The sequence below is a fragment of the Trachurus trachurus genome (genome assembly GCF_905171665.1).
Source record: "Trachurus trachurus genome assembly, contig: scaffold_116_arrow_ctg1, whole genome shotgun sequence".
NCBI classification, from domain to species: Eukaryota; Metazoa; Chordata; class Actinopteri; order Carangiformes; family Carangidae; genus Trachurus; species Trachurus trachurus.
Genome location: NW_028155243.1, coordinates 180,062 through 205,107, shown reverse-complemented (window position 1 = coordinate 205,107; position 25,046 = coordinate 180,062). Strand labels below are relative to the sequence as shown.

General features: G+C 43.5%; 1 protein-coding gene across 1 annotated transcript; it reads left to right on the top strand.

Moving 5' to 3' along the window:
* Window positions 1-12,128: 12,128 nt before the first annotated feature.
* Window positions 12,129-19,915, top strand: LOC311007947 (uncharacterized protein; the record flags this gene model as incomplete). The annotated part of the gene is made up of 5 exons (XM_084001370.1): window positions 12,129-12,534; window positions 14,691-15,011; window positions 16,509-16,610; window positions 16,979-17,187; window positions 18,559-19,915. 5 exons carry the CDS (start codon window positions 12,129-12,131, stop codon window positions 19,774-19,776), a joined length of 2,256 nt encoding a protein of 751 aa, XP_083857496.1. The 3' UTR covers window positions 19,777-19,915.
* Between the last annotated feature and the right edge of the window lie 5,131 nt (window positions 19,916-25,046).

Below are 25,046 nucleotides of genomic sequence, written 5' to 3'. Positions count from 1 at the left end.
GTGAAGTTAGCAATGCTCTTTATTTATCTTATTTATCTGACGCCCCCCCAATTTATTTTAGCACCAGCCGCCACTGGTTGACAGTATAGTCTGTATAGTCTCAAAGAGCTGTGAGCATGACTTCAGATATTTTAAAGTTTCTCACAAATCTTAAAACACATTTTTTTGAAACCTTCTAAGCTTTTCTCCAAACTGTACACAGAGAACTCAGCTGTCAAAAAGCATTCACAAAAACTATAACTCTGAATGGAAAATTGAACAAATTCCACCTTAAAACAGTTTCATCTGCTTATTAAAAAAAAAAAAAAAACCTTCACAGCATGTTAGTCCAGAAAAGTCTGTTCTTTATAAAAGAAAAATAGCATTTTACGTCCTCTGAAAGAAATGTAGCTGTGTTAGGGCTCAGTGTGACCTACTGGGGTTAGGCTCCTTTAAATAAGTATTTCTGTCACTTTTAATATCTCCAAACACATTCTGCATGTGTGCTGAATCCTGTTCAGGACAGAAATACATCGGTGTTTTCTGTTATCCCCATGTAGCTCCCTGTCAGAGTGGCCCTCTGCAAACATGTCAACACTTCCTCTCCAACACGGTTTGGCAATAAGTTCTGTATATTTTTTTTGCGTGTAACTTCAACCCAAACAACAAATGTCTTAGTGGCGACTGAAGAACATCAAATCAAGAACAGCTACTGGGAAAGTACGAGGGAGTCGGTGGTTGAAGTGAAACTAAGAAGAGAGAGCTGCAGTTCAGTTCAGGAACAGTTCAGCTGCTTGGAAGAAAGAAGAAAATCTAAGGAGATGTGGCAAGTGGCTAGGAGTCGAGGAGTCGAGGAGTCGAGGAGTCGAGGAGAGAGAGCAGAGAGGGAGGAAGGAGGAGAAATCCAAGAAGTCTGTGTGTTGCATTAGAGGAGGTGCAGCCGCTCGGAGGAACTGGATGTAGATTAATGTGAAAAAGGGGAATTGGGAGCGAGCGCAGGACGATGGAAAGAAGAAGAAGTTTTGTCTGTTCTATCAATTACACATCTGGAATGTGGCCGTCTGAGAAGAAGGGGGAGGGGCCAACGAGCTGAACGATAGAATAAACAGAGAGCTGAGGGAGGGGGAGGGGCCAACGAGCTGAACGATAGAATAAACAGAGAGCTGAGGGAGGGGGTGAAGAGCAGAGAGAGAGACTGCTGAGGAGGCAAAGAAATGAGACTTTAAGAGAGAGAGAGAGAAGAGGAAGAAAAGAAAAGGGAGGAGGGTGACAAAGAAGAGAGGAGTGACATGAGGGATGAAAGAATAACAAGGAAAGGAAGAGAGGAGAGGAGGATGGTGGTAGTCCAAGAAAAAGAAAAGCAAAGGAAGACCAGAGGAAGAGGAAGAGGGGATGGAAGAGGAGGAAGAGGAGGAGGAGAGAAGAGGAGGAGGAAGAAGAGGAGGAGGAGGAGGAAGAGGGGATGAAAGAGGAGGAAGAGGAGGAGAAGAGGAGGAGGAAGAGGAGGAAGAGGGGATGAAAGAGGAAGAGGAAGAGAAGAGGAGGAAGAGGAGAACGAGACCAGAAGGAGCTTTAGGTTCTCTGGGATCCGGAGGTTTGATGTCGTTATGTAACTGAGCAGTCAGAACCAACACACACACACACACACAAACACAAACACACACACACACACACACACACACACACACACACACACACACACACACACACACACACACACACACACACACACACACACACACACACACTCAGCGGCTGCAGCTAATAACTGGTTCACCGACATCGTATACAGGACTTTTCCATCCCATAATGTGTTGAAGAGGGTTAGAGTCAGAGAACAGCAGTCTGGTCTAATAAGACAAGGCAGTTTTATCTGTATAGCCCATTGTTACCACCAGTTTGTCTCAAAGGGCTTTACATCCCATCATAACAACATCCTCTGTCCTTAGACCCTCACATCCACTGAGGAAAAACTCCATGGAAAACCCTTTTAACAGGGAAAACCAGGAGAAAGCTCAGGGTGAGCAACAGAGGAGGGATCATCACCCAGGACGGACAGACGGGACAGAGATGTTGTTACAGACAAGAAAACAGTTTACAGTTTGTCACAGAATGTGCGAAATATGGAAAAGAGGAGAGGAGAGGAGAGGAGAGGAGAGGAGAGGAGAGGAGAGGAGAGGAGAGGAGAGGAGAGGAGAGGAGAGGAGTTAGAGTGTCTGCCTCTTTGACCCATGGAGAGAGCTGGTTCCACAGTAAAGGAGCCCGGTAACTGAAGGCTCTACCTCCCAGTCTGTTTTTAGAGATACTGGGAGTCACTAACAGACCTGCGTTCTGGGAGCGGAGTGCTCTGGTAGGACAGTAAGGAATGATTAGTTCTTTCAGATAGGTTGGAGCTTTATCATTAAGAGCCTTATAAGTCAGCAGAAGGATTTTGAAGTCTATTCTAAATCCTACAGGAAGCCAGTGGAGAGAAGCTAAGGTGGGAGAGATGTGCTCTCTCTTCCTAACTCCTGTCAAAACTCTCGCTGCGGCATTCTGGACCAGCTGGAGACTCTTTAGAGAGTTTTTCGGACATCCTGACAGGAGGGAGTTGCAGTAGTCTAGCCTAGAAGTGATAAATGCATGCACTACTTTCTCAGCATCACTCTGGGAGAGAATATTCCTAATCTTAGTGATACTGCGCAGATGGAAGAAGGCGGTCCTAGTCACGTGTTTTATGTGGGAGCTGAAGGAAAGGTCCTGGTCAAAAATGACACCAAGGTTCCTCGCGGTTGTACTCGGGGTCAGGGTGATGCCATCTAGAGTAGCGATCTGATTAGAGAAAGTGTCCCTGAGATGTTTAGGTCCAAACACAATGACCTCAGTTTTATCTGAATTCAGTAGCAAGAAGTTAGAGGACATCCAGGATCTAATGTCTTTCAGACAGTCTTGCAGATTGATGAGGCGGCTTCTGTCATCTGGCTCCATGGACAAGTAGAGTTGCGTATCATCCGCATAACAGTGAAAATTGATTGAGTGCTTCCGGATGATGTCACCTAATGGGAGCATGTAAAGAATGAAGAGGATTGGCCCTAAGACTGAACCCTGCGGTACACCATACGTAACTCTGCTATACTCTGAATGGTCGTTATTAACATTAACAAATTGAAACCTGTCAGATAAGTATGACTTAAACCATTTTAGGGCAGGTCCTTTAATCCCAATTTCATGATCTAGTCTCTGCAGCAGGATGCTGTGGTCGATGGTGTCGAATGCAGCACTGAGGTCCAAAAGTACAAGAACAGAGACGAGACCTCTGTCTGAAGCTATAAGAAGATCATTAGAGACTTTGACAAGTGCTGTTTCAGTGCTATGGTGTTCTCTGAATCCAGATTGGAAAGCTTCAAAGAGCTCGTTGCTGTGCAGATGTTCATGTAGCTGCTCCAGGACGATCTTCTCAAGGATCTTAGAGATGTAAGGAAGGTTGGATATAGGCCGATAGTTGGCGAGGACATCTGGGTCAAGAGAAGGTTTTTTAAGTAAAGGGTTAATGACAGCCACCTTGAAGGCCTGTGGCACGTAGCCTGTGGCTAAGGAAAGATTGATTTGGTTCAGAAAAGAAATGTTAATTAAGGGGAAGACATCCTTAAGTAGTCTTGTCGGGACTGGATCCAGCAGACATGTGGCTGACTTGGAAGAAGTAATTGCAGAAGTTAAGTCTGACAGGTCGATGGGAGAGAAGCTGTCCAAGTGTGTACCAAGTCTGGGAGGTGCTTCTATGGGTACCGTAATCTGTGGTCCATTACTAGCAATTCTCGTTCTAATATTAACTATCTTTTCGGTAAAGAAAGTTAGGAAGTCGTTACTGCTGAGAGTTGGAGGGATGGATGGCTCAACGACACTATGGTTCTTGGTCAGCCTGGCCACAGTGTTGAAAAGGAACCTGGGGTTGTTCTTATTCTTTTCTATTAAAGATGAATAGTAATTGCTTCTAGCATTACGGAGTTCTTTTTTGTATATTAATAAACTATCCTTCCAGGCTTGACGGTCTTCCTCATGTTGGCTGGAATGTGTTTTCCTTTCCAGCTGTCTGGTCTTCTGTTTCAAAGCGCGCAAGTTTGGGCTGTACCAGGGAGCTATTCTTTTCTGGTTGATAACTTTCTTTTTCAGGGGAGCTACAGCATCAAGTGTCCCAAGGAGTGCTGCTGCAGTGCTATCCACAAGATAGTCCACCTGTGTGGGGGTGAAATCAGCATAACTGCCCATAATATTGTTACAGGATGTGGCAGCAAACTCTGCTGGAATAAGCTCTTTAAATCTAGAAACAGCAGTGTCAGATAGACATCTACTGTAGCGGGATTTTTTCCCAGGTAGGATATAATTTGTTAAAGTAAATTCAAATGTTATTAAAGAATGGTCAGACAAGACGGGGTTCTGAGGAAGAACTGTGACATGGTCAGCTTCTATTCCATAAGTAAGTACTAAGTCAAGGATGTCATGTTCGTGTTCCAAGGATGAGGCCGTGTTGATAGCAAGTAACTTAGTTTAATGTCTCACGTTCTCAACAACATACATGTGGCTCCATGCAGTCTTGCTCTACCCCGTTATATGGTACGGTAAGCTGACTACAAACCAGTACTGCCGCCTAGCGGTCAAACATGTAATAACATCCAATCATAACATCCCCCTTTTCTAAGGTAAAATGCATTAACATGAATCATCACATTAGCTGTGTCAGTTATTTCAACCATTTCACATTCAGCATAACTCTGCAACACATAAGCAATATAAACAGTTTACATCAGATTGCATAACTCATATCTAAGCCAACACTAGACCATTTAGAACACATTCACAACATCAATCAATATACATTTTGTTCAACATCTTTAACATGCATCTTGAATTGTCTTTGTTTATAAGTTCAGTCTATCAGGCTTTCTGATTTCTCTTGTGGACCTTCTTAACTCAGGTTCGCTTGGAGTAGGTGTGTGAGAGTCAGTGTTACAGTCCATAGCAGGTGTGGGAATTACCTGAGATTCACCACAGGTTACACTGAGCTCACCAACAGTCCCTTGAGGAGTCTTTAATAGACTGCGACAATTGCGTCTGAGGATTTGTCCATCATCAGTTTTCACTGTGTACGATCGTGGAGCAACTTCTTGCAGGACAGTTGCTTTTGTACTCCATCCATCAGCATCCTCAATCCTGACTGTGTTGTTGGTAGTCAGTGGAGGGAGATGCTTGTTTGTTCTGTCATAGAATGACTTTTGCATCATTTTCTGTTGTCGTAGCTTATGTTCAATCTTTGAGTGATTCTTTTGCTTTAATTTGTCGTTTTGATGACTCGGCAAAGTTGTTCGTAGCTTCCTCTTCATCAGCAGTTCAGCTGGTGATAGGCCGCACTGAAGAGGTGATGCTCTGTAGCTCAATAAAGCCAGATACGGATCCGAGTCACTGTCAGCTGCTTTCTTTAGGAGTTGCTTGAGAATGTGAACTCCTTTTTCAGCTTGCCCGTTTGACTGTGCATAGTGTGGGCTTGACGTCACATGCTTGAAATCATATTGCTCTGCAGACTTCTGCCATTCTTTGCTGCTGAAGCAGGGGCCATTGTCGCTCACCACGGTGTGTGGGATGCCATGCCTGGCGAAGATAGATTTAGCATGTGTTATGACACAAGTTGATGTTGAGCTTGTTAGTAGCGCCATCTCAGGGAAGTTTGAGTAGTAATCCATTACCACTAAATAGTCTTTACCTCTGAGATGAAACAAGTCCATTCCTACTTTGTGCCATGGTGCTGTTGGCACCTCAGCTACCACCATAGGCTCTTTGCTCTGCTTGTTCCTGTGTTTCTGACATGTTTCACATTTACTTATAAGTGTTTCAATGTCTTTGTTCAGTCCGGGCCAGAAAACCGTGTCTCTCGCCCTCCTTTTGCACTTTTCGATGCCGAGATGGCCTTCATGTATCCTGTGCAACATGTCCATTCTCAAAGCCCGTGGAATAACAATCCTGCCCTTTTTCAACAGCAGACCATCCACAGTACTAAGCTCACCTCTAACATGGTAAAATTGTGGACACGAACCAGCTGGCCATCCCTCATCCATGTTCTTCATGACATGCTGTAGCTCAGCATCCTTTGCTGTAGCCTCCGCTATTTGTCTTGACTTTGTATCCGACACAGGCAGTGTAGCCGACACCATGTTTTACGTGACACTGTATGTCCTCGTCTGTTGCACTCACACTGTCGCCTGTAGTTGCTCTGGATAGGGCATCAGCAAGGACTAGGTGTTTACCTGGAGTATATATCAGTTGATACACTCTTTCCACAAGCCCCAGTTCTTCACAGGCTCTGTCACCCAGAAGTGATTCCCGTCCCTCATTCACAACAAAGAAGGATAGGTGGTGCACTTTTCCTTTAACTGTGACATTCAACCTGCATGTGCCCAAACATTTGATTGGCCGCCCATTGTAGTCTTTCAGTCCAGATTCTTTTATTTTTATTTGTGGCTTATTTTTCATTGCCTTCACATCACACATGCTTATGAGATTTGCTTTCGCACCAGTGTCCAATCTCATGGTGACTACAGTCCCATTTATCATTAGAGGAGCTATCCACTTATCTTCTTTAGTGACATCATTTACATTGTCTGGTTTATTTATTTGTTCACTTTCACAATTCACCATTCCAACAAAGAACGTGTCACTTAGATCAGGCTCGTCTATTAAGTTTACAGTTTTTCCTTTCTTCCACTCTTTCCGTTTGGAGAAGCATTGTTTAGCAAAATGATTCTTGCCTTGGCAAGTGGAGCATTGCTTACCAAACGCTGGACACTGTCTAGGCTTGTGCTGTGAGCCGCAGCGCTTGCAGTTTATCATCACGTCCTCCTGCTGTGCAGGCCGGGTCTGTGTGCGCCGTCTCCGCTGATACGACACTGCTCCAACCACTGCCGCGCTGTCGCTCTGCGCCGAGGCGACTGCAGACATCTCGCTGAACGTCCTCACGTGCCTTTGGGACATCTCACTGGCCTGGCAGATCTTAATGGCTCCTGCCAGCGTCAGCTCCATCTCCCGTAGTAGCCTCTCTCTGACCTGGTCCCGGATCATGGAGTCCTTCAGCATTGCGAAGTTGCAGGACTGGCGCTGTGTACGAGACCGAAACACGTACCTCTCGTACGTCTCGTTCTTCTTCGGAGAACAGTGAGTATCAAACTTACTAAGCACTACATCCAACTTTTCATTATCTTCAGGACTGTCAAACACGAACGTGTTAAATACTTCTATGGCCTGTGGCCCTGCTATTGTTAGCAGCAGCGCTACCTTTCTTGCTTCTGTCTTCGCCTCGAGTTCCATAGCAGAAACATAAAGGTGAAACTGCTGTTTGAAGGTTCGACATTCCTCGTCAGTTTCAAACTTTCCGGTGGTTTTAAATCCATGTCGCCCATTCGAGTTTACTCCTGGTACCATGTCATGTTCGTGTTCCAAGTATGAGGCCGTGTTGATAGCAAGTAACTCTCACGTTCTCAACAACATACATGTGGCTCCATGCAGTCTTGCTCTACCCTGTTATAAGGTACGGTAAGCTGACTACAAACCAGTACTGCCGCCTAGCGGTCAAACATGTAATAACATCCAATCATAACAAAGGATATGATTAAAAGTGTGAGTGGGTTTGTTTACCCTCTGAGAGAAGCTGACTGAATCCAAAAGTGACTTGAACGCAGTAGCCAGACAATCATCATCGACGTCCACATGAATGTTAAAGTCACCTACTATAATGACTTTGTCTGAGCTCATTGCTAAATTTGACAGAAAGTCAGGGAATTCGTCTAGGAACTCAGAATAAGGTGCAGGACCACATGGATCTGCTGGTTTAGAGCTGCAGAGAACAGCAGTCTGGTCTAATAACGACATCAGTCTGCCTCCAAAGTGCCGTCACACTTTCCAAAGACATGATGATGACATGATGTGAAGTTCTGTTGTCTTCTCCACTTGTGTTCAGTTCAGTTTCATTCACAGAGTCTCGTCCGTCTGTTTGTTTCTCTGGCACCTTCACATCTTTGACAGTCTTCTCTTAGTAGTCGGGGAGCCACAGGCTGGTCACTTTGACACTAAGGAACAATAATTGAAGGGTCTGCTCTGCCGGAAATATCGCGAAAAAAAATTGTGGCCATTTCACTGTATGCACCCTTTATTTCTCGACAGGAAATTGTAAAATGATTTTTTTCTTCAAATCCTCTGTGGGCTGGGTAGGCTGTCAATGAATGCATTTCAGATACACAGAACACATGTGGTGACAACATCCACTGTAAAAATAACTCTTAAAACACATTTCTACATGATTTTGTATAAATTCTATGGAAAAAAATTAGGCGTTTTCTCACTTTTTTCCAATATTTTCATCTTTACTTCATTGGCAATCAACTATGGGTCCAGGTTATGACATCAGTCAATGTGCATTAATTTTCAGCAAACAGTATACTCATTCCAGTGAAAAAATTATAAAAATCCAACCAAAATCATTGGTTCTATGATAATTTCACTACAAGTTGGCGATCAACAGGCTCAGAGCCTCAATAGAATTTTAGGCTAGGCCTACTCTCGAAATTCCAAAAGACATACTGGATGTTTAGCATCATGGTACACTCACAAACACGAGCTTAGTATTTGAATGAGTTTGAAACAACCAACAGTTACCAGTGTTTTTTAGTTGTTAGTAGTTGAAATTCAACTCCCGTGGGAAACCCCCTAAAAAAAGTAGTTGGGGTACCTGTAACCAGACTTTCAAAAAGTAGTTGGGGTACCTGTAACCAGACTTTCCAAAATTCCGAAATTTTTAATTTGGCCTTAAGTCAGTTGTGAGGGGTCAAACTAGGGGTTTTTCACGATTCTGAGTTGATTGCAAGCATTAGCTTTTCATCCAAAACACTCCTTGGTGTAAAAAAAAAACAAAAACAGCCACACCCACTTTTCCTGTTCATTGGAAAGGAACAACCCCCTCCCCCCACCAATAGAAGGTATTAGAAGTTATTGTTTAGCATGACACAGGTTGTCTTTAATGTCACTACACCCAATATAATATAACTTATATTCTACCCCTTTTTCTTGGTAGGACATTATACAGACCCTCCAGGATTTTACAATGTCGCAAAATTTATTTAAAAAATTATAATAAATGTAATTTATTACATGGATCGGGAGCAAGTGAGCGAAAGAGAAAAGACACTGGACATGCACCGGATTTCACATACCAGCAAAAACTGAAACAAGTTTGTTAGAAATGAAGAGAGGACACAAAAAACACACAGTGCTGTCAGGTACCAGCTTTTGTTGTGGGGTGTATACATCTTTGCGTCAACTAATATGAGTGCTAAATATTTTGTAATTTAAGTAATATTATTAACCTTACTTTAATGTTATGAGTTTAAAACTCATAACATGTGTGCTGATGTATGTTGAGCACTGTACAGATATCTCCAGAACCCTCAAGCTTGTGTTTGTCCTGTTTGTCGCCTCCTTCTACCATTTTCCACAAGTTGCCCCACGAGTTTACCAGAGTAAGGAAAACAAAGTTGATTGGTCGTTATCGAGCGAGTGGAATATTCAATGTTTGGGGTGAGACCGAGCTCGGTGTGTGTGTGCATGTCTCAGACGTTTGAATAGGGTTAAGCCTGGTTTATGCTTCTGCGTCGCGGCGACGGCGGACCGACGGCGTAGACCCGACGCCGTCGTTGAGCATTCAAAGTTCTGCGTCGAGGGAACGCGTTGCTGCCGGTCACAGTAACAGTGGCAACTGAAAAATGCTTTTATTGCAAAAACATTGAAGCGCAGGTGACGGAGAAGACGTTTGCAGAGGTTATTATGGTCTGTCGTCTGTCCGACCAGTCGAGGCTGAACGGTGAATTACCACACTGACGTTCTGAGCCGACCAATCACAGTCCTTGTGGCTCGCGTCGCGTCGCGTCGAAGCGACGTGTCGTCAGGATGCACGTCAGGCTACGACGTAGGGTCCAAGAAGGGGTCTGTAACCATGGCAGCACCCCCGGTCTGTAGCCATGGCAGCACCCCGGCTGCCCAGAGGTCAGGCTGATGCACATCTGGCATTTCCTGTTTCCTCTCCTCATGTCCCCGAGTGGTAACACACACACACACACACACACACACACACACACTGAAGAACACTCATGCAGACAACTAGACAAAGTTATTGTAAAGAAGGAACGTCCATATTCCTGTTCCAGGTGTTTCCATCAGCTGCTGCAGACGGAGGAGAAGGATGGACAGAAGGAGAGGAACAGAGTGAAGGTGTGAAGAGGAGGAAGAGGAGGAAGAGGAGGAAGAGGAGGAAGAGGAGGAAGAGGATGAAGAGGAGGAAGAGGATGAAGAGGAGGAAGAGGAGGAAGAGGAAGAAGAGGAGGAAGAGGATGAAGAGGAGGAAGAAGAGGAAGAGGAGGAAGAAGATGAAGAGGAAGAAGAGGAAGAAGAAGATGAAGAGGAGGAAGAGGAGGAAGAGGAGGAAGAAGATGAAGAGGAGGAAGAAGATGAAGAGGAGGAAGAAGAGGAAGAGGAGGAAGAAGATGAAGAGGAAGAAGAGGAGGAAGAAGATGAAGAGGAGGAAGAAGAGGAAGAGGAGGAAGAAGATGAAGAGGAAGAAGAGGAGGAAGAAGATGAAGAGGAGGAAGAAGAGGAAGAGGAGGAAGAAGATGAAGAGGATGAAGAGGAGGAAGAGGAGGAAGAGGAGGAAGAGGAGGGTTATAAACACAGACACAAAAACAACCAGAGCAGAGAAACAGAAGAAGAGGAGGAGGAGACGAGAGCTGACAAACACTTTCCACTCCTGTGGATGCTGCAGAGTGTGTGTGTGTGTGTGTGTGTGTGTGTGTGTGTGTGTGTGTGTGTGTGTGTGTGTGTGTGTGTGTGTGTGTGTGTGTGTGTGTGTGTGTGTGTGTGTGTGTGTGTGTGTGTGTGTGTGCAGCCATAGGCGAGATGGGGGGACAGAACGGTGCCGTATGGTTTTCATAACTCTCTGAGGGTTTTCAGTTCTGCCCCCCCCCCCAACACACACACACACACACACACACACACACACACACACACACACACACACACACACACACACACATACACACACACACACACACACACACACACACACACACACACACACACACACACACACACACACACACACACACACACACACACACACACACACACCTCCCCTCCAGCCGTCCCTTTACACTTTACCAGCCCCCTCTTCCAAAAACACACAATTCTTTTTCCTCTACGTAGCCCCCCCCCCCCCCCCCCCTTCTTCTTTCCTCTCCCCCCCCTCCCCCCCTTCCCCCCCCCCTCTTCCTTCCCCCCCCCCCCCCCCCCCTCCTCCTCCTCCTCCTCTCTCTCTGAGACTCAGAGACTCAACAACGACCGGCAGCATCACACACAGGAGAAGGTTTTGGGGTTTTTGTCACTGAATTCATCAGATTCATGCTGGACTCTATTGGACTCTATTGGACTCTTTTTGTTTCTTTTTGGCTCTTTTGACTCTATTTGTCTCTTTTTGTCTCTTTTTGTCTCTTTTTGACTCTGTCTGACTCTTTTTGTCTCTTTTTGTCTCTTTTTGTCTCTTTTTGACTCTGTCTGACTCTTTTTGTCTCTTCTGGACGTAACTGGAAGGTAGACTGCTCCATTTGTTTTATTCTGAGCTCTGGACTCCACTGGGACTTGGTTGGACTTTGTTCTGGATCTGTGATTGGGCTCAGCTGAACTTTCTTAGAGATTCCATAGGACGGCAGAGTCTTCTGTTGTAAACTCTGTTTCAGTGTGGCAGCAGCAGCGGCTGATTGTTTGCTAATGAATGGAGTTCGACCGACTCTACACTAGGGCTTTTTGTCTGAAGGCTGTGCTGCATTAAAGTAATCAGATGTCATCTGTTCCACATTACTTTGAATAAAAAGTCAAACAAAACAGATTATTTATGTAAAGATTAAAAAAAAAGAAAAGAATAGAAAAGTCAAGCGTTTGTTATTCAACTTGGGTAGAATAAAGTCAATTTTGTGTGGACAGGAGGTAAAAGCAGGTTATTTATTTAGCTAGACAGGTTAGGATAGTTATTTGAATGTTGGCCTAGTTGAGAGCTGATGTGTGGGTGGAACAGTAGCTGCAGCAGAATGAGAGTCCCGTGTGTGGTGGTGTGGCTGCTGCTCGCCTGTCTGGTGCCTGGGGGCCGCGGCCAGAAGCTGAAGGAGAGCGAGACGGAGCCGTCGTCCGGCCGCGTGCAGCTGCAGCTGAAGGAGAAAGACGGCGTCTGCCACGCGCAGCACGGATGCTACTCCGTCTCGCTGCAGAAGAGGAGCTTCAGGGAGGCCGGGCGGAGCTGCAGGGAGCGAGGGGGCACCCTGGCCACCATGCACACCCCCGAGGCCGCGGCCCTGGTGCACCAGCTGCTGCTCTCGGCCGTCGTCGGGCCGACGGGGGGGAGCGGCCGGCTGAGGGTTCGCCTCTGGATCGGGCTGCACAGACCGCCGCGACAGTGCTCGTCCACACGGCCGCTCAGAGGATTCGTCTGGGTCACAGGCAAAGTCTCTCCTTCTAATGTCGACTTGTGTCACAATATCAACCTCTTTATTACATATTACATACATTACATACAGTCAATGATCTTATATAAAATCAACACTAAATAATGGTGTGTGAAGCACGTAGGTTTCTGAGTGTGAAGGGTAACTCTATGGAGCAGCATTACAGAGGTCAAAGTCAAAGTGTCTTTATTTGTCCCAAGAAGGGAAAACTGATTTGCAGCCAGGAAGATCCACACATTCAAACACATACACACATAGACACCAAATAACATGTAACATATAACATATAACATATAATATATAACATATCATGGGCAGATTAGACTTGTGTCACAATATCAACCTATTTATTACATATTCAGTCAATGATCTTATTTAAAATGTTTGGTAACACTTTACAATAAGGGTCCCTTAATTAACGTTAGTTAGTACATTATTAAGCATTAATATATAAACTAATGTGTTAATTAGTGGTTAGTAGCAGACTGCAGCTCTGCACCGGATGGAGCAGCATTACAGAGGTAGTCTGGTTAGTAGCAGACTGCAGCGCTGTACCAGATGGAGCAGCATTACAGAGGTAGAAGTGGTTAGTAGCAGACTGCAGCGCTGCACCGGATGGAGCAGCATTACAGAGGTAGAAGTGGTTAGTAGCAGACTGCAGCGCTGCACCGGATGGAGCAGCATTACAGAGGTAGAAGTGGTAGCAGACTGCAGCTCTGCACCGGATGGTTTTTACATTAACTGCTTTTGTCTGAGAGACGGAGACAGAGAGACAGAGCTGGCGCGACGGGAGCAGTCCCCCCCCCCCCCCCCCCCCCCGTGACCTCGCCGCTACCCCTCGACCTGATTTAGTCATTACACAAACCTCCCGTTAAAAACCAGATGGGGTTTTTTTTATCACTCAGTGTGTCTGCCTCAGTCTACACTTAGAAAAGACTTTCAGTTTACAAGATTCATGTGGCCAACTTGTTTTTATCCCATGTCGTCATTTAAAGGATTATTCAACACAAAATATATCATTAGATTTTGGTATACATTGCTGATGTTTCTACTTTAGCCCATGGATTTGAATGCAATGCAAATCATAGTCAGATTACTCCAAGAAAAAACTCCATTATGACCTCAGATTGGAGTCAATCACAGCAAGTTTTTTGGGTCAAGAGTGTGAACAACAGCAATTGTGACAGAGACACATTCAATTTGTAAACAGTGGACTGTTTCCAAGGTGCAAAATGCATATTGTCTGGTCTGCAAAAGAGTTCAACACAAGTTGCAAACTAACAACCGTAAGAGTGTGGAGGCACTCACCGATGAAGGGAATACAGGGACGATGAATCAATATTAGTTTAAGATGCATATATGCAAATGAATCCAATACATCAGACTATTATTTCACTGTTACTATTACTTCACAACCACAACCAATGAATTAAACCCAGATTAAAGGGATAGTTCAACAATTTGGCAAACTGGCCCATCACCATAATCCCTATAGTCATAGCAGTAGGTTCGTTACCTTTAATTGTCGGTGCAAGCTGTTTTTAGAACGGCGGAGCAGAGCCGTGAGCTGCTCAGAGCTACGCTACGGAGGCTCATTGTGGGATTTCTTGGTTTCCCTCATCAAACTCATCAAATACACAATCCAACAACTCCACAACGCTCTGGTGGACAAGTTGTGAGCTGCACATTCACCATGCTATGAGATAATAACACAACGTTACCACACAGAGTTGTTTTAGAGGGAAATTCATGCAAAACCTCTGATGCGTGTTGCCTTCAGGGACAGTTTTTCATCAACAGTCTCTGTATTTCCCTCTAAAACAACTGTGTTATTATCTCATAGCGTGGTGAATGTGCAGCTCACAACTTGTCCACCAGAGCGTTTTGGAGTTTTGGGATTTTGTATTTGGTGAGTTTGATGAGGGAAGCCAAGAAATCCCATAATGAGCCTCCGTAGCGTAGCTCTGAGTAAAAATAGCTTACACCGATTATGGCAATGGGCCAATTTGCCAAAATGTTGAACTATCCCTTTAACAATTAAATCTTTGTTCAAACTAAAACACAGAACTTTGGAGAATCTTGTAGAAAGACAGTGACGAAGGGAACTCTGAGCTTCCACTGACCTGGTCTTTGTCCTCGTTTTCCAAACAGGAGACCAGGACGGCCAGTTCACCAACTGGCTGCGTGACGACGCGCCGGGGACGTGCGCCGCTCCGCGCTGCGTCGCCACGACGGTCCACACGTCCGACAGCGGCCGCGAGAGCAGCGACAACTTCCGCTGGATCGATGGCTCGTGTGCGTTGCCGTTGGACGGATTCGTTTGCCAGTTCAACTACAAAGGGATGTGTGAGCCGCTGGCGGACGAGGGCCGCGGCCCGGCCGTGTACACCACGCCGTTCCACCTGGTCACTTCCCTGCTCAGCCACGTTCCCTACGGCTCCGTCGCCGCGGTAACGTGTCCAACAGACACAGGTGGGTAGTAACGCGCTACATTTACTCCGTTACAGTCACTTAAAGCAGAAGTAAGTGATATATTTGTGTTAATATAAGTCTTAAATAGTTGTATCTTCCGACAGCAATCACTTACATAGAGTGTTTGGACTGAAACACGGGTCTCTCAGTCACTCTGCTCTGCTCTGAGCCCAGGAGAAAACATTTATCGTATCCTACAGTTTTTATCCAATGAGGAGAGAGAACGGCATGCAGGGCTGTGTGTGCAGCCAAGGAACGCCGTGAATGTGGCGACGTAGCGACGAGGACTGTTATGGTGCGTTCAAGGCAGCTCGTAACTCGTGTTTTTCCGACCTGTGAAGTCGTACCAGTTCGATCTGGTACGAGTTCACAGGTCAGAAGTTACGAGTGGCCGTTATAGTGACTTTCACAGGTAAAACAGGTCGGAGAAACACGAGTGGGTTGCCTGGAACGCTACAAAGTCGTAAGTTGTTACTTGAAGCTGTAATTTACGGTTTCAAAAGCCTGCCTGGAACGCAGCATTAGCCCAAACGACCGGATCGCTTACTTCTGCTTTAAGAGTAACTTTTTGGATAAATTGTACTTCTAAGAGTAGTTTCAATGCAGCATACTTGTTACTTGTTGTTATTTTTACTCCGTTACATTTACTTGAGTAACTAATTGTTTGTTTTGTTTTAATGAGATACTTCCGAGCCTCTGTCACATGACTGCGTTTCACCAATCAGATGTAGCCACTCGCGACGTTTGCCTCCGTGTAACCAATCAGACAGAGCCAGGCAGTCACATGACTGCACACAAACTCTCCGCGGTAAACAGGACGGCCACTCCGCCTCAAATTTGAGAAACTGCGGCTAGTAAATGATTAGGATGACGTCAGCCCTGGTATGTCGGGGATAATGTCCGAAGGTTCTCAGTCATCCAGGTCATCTTATTCTTCTTCCTCCCCAGGAAGTTTAAACCCCATACACACCTGGAGACATGTGACTCCTAGTCACATGACCACCCCTCCAGTTTCGGTGTGTGGTCATGTGACCCGAGTCTTGGGGGTGTGGTCATGTGACTTTGGTTTCACTAGAAACCAATCATAGGACCACCCACTCTGGGTTTAAACACCTGGTTCTGGCATTAGTCTCAGACAGTTCATAGATGGTAGATACAGTAGGCCGATGTAAGTTATTGTGGCTGAATTTGTCTCAATTTATGTTGGGCTACTTTGTAAAAAAATGTCATTTAGTTTATTGTCTTAGTTGTTAAATGTTGTTCTTTGGCAGTATCTGGATTTTTTCATTGCTATTATATTTCTGTGTATTTGATTAGGCCTACATTTACGCGCTGATCATTAAACGAACAAATCAGAGGTTACCCAGTACTTGAGTAGCTTTTTCACCAAGTACTTTCTACTCTTACTCAAGTAAATATTTGAATGGCTACTTTTTACTTTTACTTGAGTTACATTATTCTAAAGTAACTATACTACATTTTTGATGTGGCCTGCAGACGGCTCGGACCGTGACGCTCCGGCCGAGCAGACGGTGCTGTGCATGGAGAGAGACGACGGGACCGTGGGCTGGTCCAGGGACGCTCCGCTCTGCTCATCAGGTCCATCACAACACTTTCTAACCCTAACCCTATACTATACCCATACTCAACTCTGACCTGAAACAAACCCACCAACATCTGCCAACACAACAGCAATAACTCACACAATGCACTGCACTTTGTACCACACACAGCATATCTCACTGTCTGGTTGTTACTGCATACCAGGTACTGAGTAAATGGTTGATGTACGATGACGTGAATGTGACTGAATGGATGAGTATACTTTTTCATTTTACTAGAGTATTTAATTGTTTTATTTTGTTGCTACTGAGCCCAGCATATTGAGTGCAATGAAATGTCGTTGTATCAACCACACAATGACAATAAATCTATCGTATGGTATCTTATCTTATCCTCCGGTGCAGCTGCTGCATCCAGCCAGGACTGGTGCAGCGACGGGGACCACGGCTGTGAGCAGTTCTGCCAGACCACGGACTCGGACTACTACTGCTACTGCTCCGAGGGCTTCGTGGTGGACGAGGACGGCTACAGCTGCAGACCCGACCCTCTAGACCCTCTGAACCAGACCGACCCCACCGAGCAGCCGCACATCATCAACCAGGTCTGTGATCCTGTCACCTCACTGCCCTCACTACACCGTCTGCTACTGTTGTTTTGTTACTGTCTCATCTATGGTTGTCTAGTATCACTGTTTTTACATTTAGTGTCTCTGTCCTTACAGAACTTGTTGTATGTCACAACTAGTCAAGTCAAACTAACTGTCATTGTGTGGTATGTCATTGCATTATGTAGGTTTAAGGTCTTTGCACACTGAGTCCGTTTTTTTCGCATGCGTTTTTCGTATTCGTCATCCGACAAAAAACGTTACGCACACTAGGCTTCTTACACACCGAGTCCGTTGCGTTTTATTCACATGCGTTTTTATTTTGTGTTCCAAATTTCGGAGAGGGAGACAAACATCGTTACGCAGTGATGATGCACTTTGTGGTTCTCTCACTTGTTGAGAAATGAAAGAGAAGAAGTGTCTGAGAGGAGCCAGTAGAGGATCTGCTGCTTGTTAACGAGCAGAGGAACTATCATCATCACTTCAACAGGTTATTATAGGATGTCAGAGGTCCAGTTGGATAGATATTGATTATTAGCTCACACATTAAACACAAGACGGACAATTTCCATGATCCTGAACAGCGGCTGGCGCACGCACACACACACAGACACACAGACACAAACACACACACACACACACACACACACACACACACACACACACACACACACACACACACACACACACACACACACACACACACACACACACACACACACACAGCCCCTCTCTCTGATGTGATTGGTTAAAAGACTTTTCACGGATGTGAAAAACGCATTAAATCGAACCTGTTCCGAAAACTTTTATGACGGACGAAAGTTTGGGACTCGGTGTGAGAACATGATCCACACAACATGAGGTCCAATTTATTTTTTGACGTGCGGCATTTTCGGACGAAAAAAACGGACTCAGTGTGCAAAGGCCTTTATTGTCTTTATTCTTTCTTCTTTTGTGTCACTGTTGTCGTATGTGCTTTTATTGTCTATATTTTAATGTTATACTCCCCCTCTCCCTTTGCCCCTTAGGAGGTCTTTCACCTCCTACCAGGCCACTGCCTTAATAAGAATGTATTCTTAGCAATTCTTGCCTGGTTAAATAAAGGTTTACTACTACTAGCCCCAACTGTGAGCACTTTTAAATCCAGGTTAAAAACATTTCTCTTTTCACGTGCTTAAGGCTGAGAACTTTAAACTTTATCTATTTTCTTTTCTTTTACTTTTATTTCTTGCTTTTAACTCTGTTTTTAGTGTTTTGTTTGTTTTTATTCTGTCTTATGCTTCTTTTTTTAATGTTTTGTCTTTATGTAAAGCACATTGAGTTGCCTTGGTATGAAATGCGCTGTATAAATAAAGATGCCTTGCCTTGCCTTGCTACCAGGTGTGTGTGGAGATGGGCTGCGAGTACGACTGCGTGGAGACGCCTCGGGGCATGCGCTGCACGTGTCCCCCCGGCTACCAGATGGGCCCCGACGGCCGCCGCTGCTCCGACGTGGACGAGTGTCGCCAGCAGCCGTGTCCGCAGCTCTGCGTCAACACCCCGGGAACCTTCCACTGCAGCTGCCACGCCGGCTTCAGACCCGACCACGACGACGAGGGCGAGTGCGTGGACGTGGACGAGTGTCTCCTCGACGGCGGCGGCGGCGGCGGCTGTGACGGCGGCAGCAGCTGTGAAAACACCGTTGGCTCCTTCAGGTGTGTGTGTAACCCCGGTTACAGCAGCGGCGGCGGCGGACGGCAGTGTGTGGATGTGGACGAGTGTGTGGGTGAGTCGCCGTGCCAACAGCAGTGTCTGAACTACATGGGCGGATACCAGTGTTACTGTGACAACGGCTTCGACCTGCAGTCGGACGGACTGAGCTGTCTGCCGTCGCCCGACGACGATGAGGATGAGGAATACTCCACTCTGACTCCCGATCCCAGCGACGCTCCCGACGCTCCGGACCGCGGCCTTCTGCCCTGGTCTTCCTCCTTCCCCACCCCCGACCCCGGCTTCGAAGCCGACGACTCCAACTTCGACGACGACGACGACGACTGGCTCACGGAGGCTCCTGCTCCTGAGGAACTCTCTCCCGACGCCGACGCCGCTCAGGGCCGAGAGAATTATCTGAACCAATGGGACGACGACGGAATGTCGCCAAACCACCGGTACCAGACGGCCCCGAGCCCGACGGTGAAGTTCAGTAACACCGGCAACGAGATCGATAACGAGGCCAAAACAGGAAGTAGAGAAGTCAGTGGTGGGATGGGAACTGAGACTGTGAACAGAGCGGCGAGCGGCACCGGCACCGGCACCGGCACCGGGGCCGGGGAAGGAGAAGGGGCCAAGATGGGGAGCACAGAGGAAGTCGGCGGTGCAGCAGCAGCGGGACCAGACGACGACGGCTCAGCTGCCGATGGGAAACAGAAACAGGATAAGAGCTGGCTGCTGGTGGCGCTGCTGGTGCCGCTGTGCGTCTTCCTGGTGGTGATGCTGGCGCTGGGAATCGTCTACTGCACCAGCTGCGCCGTGGACAAGAGCCTCAGCTTCTCGGACTGCTATCGCTGGGTACTCCCCACCACGCCTCCCGACCCGAGGGACGGCAAAACCCAAGCATGAACCCTAAGATAAATACACACGCACACACACACACTGTAAAAACTCAAAATCTTTCCTAGAATATTTGTCTTATTTCTTGTCAAAATGTCTCAATTTTAGTCAAAACTAATCTCTTTCCACTTAAAATAAGACTCATCACCTAAAAATGAACTTGTTTTTAGATCATTTTCACTTTTTTCAAGCAAATTTTCAGTTGAAATAAGTAGAAAAATTTGCCAGTGAAAGCAAGTTTTTTGTGTTTGTAATAAGAAAGAAAAACTTGCTCCACTATCAGATTTTAGTAAAAATATGCTTGAAAAAAGTAAAAAGTGTCTAAAAACAAGCTGCTTTTTAATGTGATGAGTCTTATTTTTAGTAGAATTAGATTTGTTTTGACTAGAAACGACATTTTAACTAGAAATAAGACAAATATTCTTGGTAAGATTTTGAGTTTTTGCAGTGCACACACACACACAGAGATGTGTTGAACGCCCAGATGTCTGTTAACATTTCTCTTGTGATGGATCACTGGTCACTACAACTACCATTGGATGTAGTCGAGCTGACTGGCTCTCATCAAGGAAAACTTAATACCCCTGTTGCACACCCTTTGTAAATAATTCACTCTCATCATGTTTTTAAAATTCAATAAAACCAGTAAACTGATGAAAAGCTGTGTGGTTTGTCAGCCTATGTAAGTTATACAACCAAGTGTAGAGTCTAACCGGGGCGATGAACAAATGCAAGTATGTGTGGAAAGAATGTGTGGCTATGATTTTATGGATCCATGTGTGTAAAAACAAATGAAAGACTTGATTTCCCTGAGCCAGATTTTCACTTTTAATAACAATAAAAAGGGGGAGGAGAGGAAAGAGGACAAACGCTCACAGATTCCTTCAATGTGCTGACTGTGGAGTTGCACACCGATTTTATTCCAGTTAGAGTCTGTGGTGATTCATCCTCCACTCAGGATGAAACAAGGCACTGAGGTCAAAGTCATCTGGGTTCCTCTTCATGTGGGTATTCTTGGTAATGAGTGAGTCAGACAAATCGTTCATAAAATGAATCACATGATTGATCAACTTACAGAGGGAAAGGACATTGTAAGGAAGAATGCACAAGTGGGACGAGGGTCTAATATCTGCAGGAACGATGTAGAAATGAAGCCTGGTGATAGAAAGTGTTTGATCAACTTCCAGAGGAGAACAGCACTGGAATACATCTGAAAAACCCGATGCTGTGAAATAGGCTGATGATCTCTAATGGCTTTACAGTAAGTACGAGGTCTCTGTTGTTCAAATGATGGAGGAAACCACACGTCACCTTTGAGAAGCATCTGTCAGTTGAGGCAAACTAAATATTACACATTTCATAGAGAAACCATCAAAGATGTACTTTTGGAAGTGAGATTTCACTTTTTTTTTAAACGGGACAGACATATTGATGAACATTTCCATATAAATTTGCATGAGATTGTAGCAGATTTCAGTCTCCAATCCCATGGCAGGTTGGTGTTAATAGAAAAAAAAGGCAACAATAAGATAAATGTTAATGAAGGAGATAAAAACAAACAAACAAAAGGCAATAAAATGATTGAATACAGGCCAAACATCTTCCATGTTGAGGACTTAGTCAAATGTTAAAGTGTTGCTAAATGTTATATACAGTCTTATATACAGTCTATAAGTGTAGACTTTGTTATATACAATAGTCTATAGGTGTAGGCTTGTTATATACAGTCTTATATACAGTCTATAAGTGTAGACTTGTTATATACAGTCTTATATACAGTCTATAAGTGTAGACTTGTTACATACAGTCTTATATACAGTCTATAGGTGTAGGCTTGTTATATACAGTCTTATAGTCTATAGGTGTAGGCTTGTTATATACAGTCTTATATACAGTCTATAGGTGTAGGCTTGTTATATACAGTCTTATATACAGTCTTATAGTCTATAGGTGTAGACTTGTTATATATAGTCTTATACACAGTCTTATAGTCTATAGGTGTACACTTGTTATATACAGTCTTATATACAGTCTTATAGTCTATAGGTCTAGACTTGTTATATATAGTCTTATATAAAGTCTATAGGTGTAGACTTGTTATATACAGTCTTATATACAGTCTTATAGTTTATAGGTGTAGACTTGTTATATACAGTTGTATAGTCTATAGGTGTAGGCTTGTTATATACAGTCTTATATACAGTCTTATAGTCTATAGGTGTAGACTTGTTATATACTGTCTTATATACAGTCTTATAGTCTATAGGTGTAGACTTGTTATATATAGTCTTATACACAGTCTTATAGTCTATAGGTGTAGACTTGTTATATACTGTCTTATATACAGTCTTATAGTCTATAGGTGTAGACTTGTTATATATAGTCTTATACACAGTCTTATAGTCTATAGGTGTACACTTGTTATATACAGTCTTATATACAGTCTTATAGTCTATAGGTCTAGACTTGTTATATATAGTCTTATATAAAGTCTATAGGTGTAGACTTGTTATATACAGTCTTATATACAGTCTTATAGTTTATAGGTGTAGACTTGTTATATACAGTTGTATAGTCTATAGGTGTAGGCTTGTTATATACAGTCTTATATACAGTCTTATAGTCTATAGGTGTAGACTTGTTATATACAGTCTTATATACAGTCTTATAGTCTATAGGTGTAGACTTGTTATATACAGTCTTATATAAAGTCTATAGGTGTAGACTTGTTATATACAGTCTTATATACAGTCTTATAGTTTATAGGTGTAGACTTGTTATATACAGTTGTATAGTCTATAGGTGTAGGCTTGTTATATACAGTCTTATATACAGTCTTATAGTCTATAGGTGTAGACTTGTTATATACAGTCTTATATACAGTCTTATAGTCTGTAGGTGTAGGCTTGTTATATACAGTCTTACAGTCTATAGGTGTAGGCTTGTTATATACAGTTGTATAGTCTATAGGTGTAGACTTGTTATATACAGTCTTATAGTCTATAGGTGTAGGCTTGTTATATACAATAGTCTATAGGTGTAGACTTGTTATATATAGTCTTATACACAGTCTTATAGTCTATAGGTGTAGGCTTGTTATACACAGTCGTATAGTCTATAGATGTAGGCTTGTTATATACAGTTGTATAGTCTATAGGTGTAGGCTTGTCATATACAGTCTTATAGTCTATAGGTGTAGGCTTGTTATATACAATAGTCTATAGGTGTAGACTTGTTATATATAGTCTTATACACAGTCTTATAGTCTATAGGTGTAGGCTTGTTATACACAGTCGTATAGTCTATAGATGTAGGCTTGTTATATACAGTTGTATAGTCTATAGGTGTAGGCTTGTTATATACAGTCTTATAGTCTATAGGTGTAGGCTTGTTATATGCAATAGTCTATAGGTGTAGACTTGTTATATACAGTCTTATATACAGTCTTATAGTCTATAGGTGTAGACTTGTTATATACAGTCTTATATAAAGTCTATAGGTGTAGACTTGTTATATACAGTCTTATATACAGTCTATAGGTGTAGACTTGTTATATACAGTCTTATATACAGTCTTATAGTCTATAGGTGTAGGCTTGTTATATACAGTCTTACAGTCTATAGGTGTAGGCTTGTTATATACAGTTGTATAGTCTATAGGTGTAGGCTTGTTATATACAGTCTTATAGTCTATAGGTGTAGGCTTGTTATATACAATAGTCTATAGGTGTAGACTTGTTATATATAGTCTTATACACAGTCTTATAGTCTATAGGTGTAGGCTTGTTATACACAGTCGTATAGTCTATAGATGTAGGCTTGTTATATACAGTCTTATAGTCTATAGGTGTAGGCTTGTTATATACAGTCTTTAGGTGTAGGCTTGTTATATACAGTCTATAGGTGTAGGCTTGTTATATACAGTCTATAGGTGTAGGACAGGGCTGAAGCCAGCAGATGGCAGACATGTGACACTATGGAGCTGCAGCTGCTTTTATATACAGTCTTATATACAGTCTATAGGTGTAGACTTGTTATATACAGTTGTATAGTCTATAGGTGTAGGCTTGTTATATACAGTCTTATAGTCTATAGGTGTAGGCTTGTTATATACAATAGTCTATAGGTGTAGACTTGTTATATATAGTCTTATACACAGTCTTATAGTCTATAGGTGTAGGCTTGTTATACACAGTCGTATAGTCTATAGATGTAGGCTTGTTATATACAGTCTTATAGTCTATAGGTGTAGACTTGTTATATACAGTCTTTAGGTGTAGACTTGTTATATACAGTCTTATACACAGTCTTATAGTCTATAGGTGTAGACTTGTTATATACAGTCTTATACACAGTCTTATAGTCTATAGGTGTAGACTTGTTATATACAGTCTCATAGTCTATAGGTGTAGACTTGTTATATACAGTCTTATACACAGTCTTATAGTCTATTGGTGTAGACTTGTTATATACAGTCTTATAGTCTATAGGTGTAGACTTGTTATATATAGTCTTATACACAGTCTTATAGTCTATAGGTGTAGACTTGTTATATACAGTCTTATAGTCTATAGGTGTAGACTTGTTATATACAGTCTTATAGTCTAAATGATGTGCTGGCTCAACGCAAAAAAAATTGAGGTAACAATTTCCATGGATATTTTTAAGTTATTTCAACTTAGCTAGTTTTTTTTTTTTAAGTATATTTTTCATAGATAGTACAGTTGAGACAGACAGGAAACGGGGAGGCAGAGAGAGGGGGAATGACACGCAGTAAATGGCGCCCGATTCGAACCAGGGCCGACTGCAGCGAGGACTGTGCCTCTATACATGGGGCGCCCGCTCTAACCACTACGCCACGCGACGCCCCCCAACTTAGCTAGTATGTAAGTAAGTACATGCCACAAGACTTTTCTAGTTAGGCCAACTCAGTTACTTTAGTTCAATGAACATGATTTGCCTATTCCTCTAACAGGCTTATTTAAGTTAAACCAACTTTTTAATTGTGTTAAAATTACTCCTTTTAGTTAATCTAACTTATTTATTTTCCTTTCATTCTACTCAGAAATGTCCATGGAAATTGTTACCTCTTTTTTTTTTATGTTGAGCCAGCACAATTTGTTTTGTACAAGAACTTATTTATCTAAGTCAGAAAATATCACACATTGAAATTCCACTTTTATGATCTGTTTATTCAAACAGCCAGCATCTCACTTAGATGTGAACATTTTGGCAGTGTGACATTTTAAGTTATAGCCTACATTGCTTTGAACTAGGTGT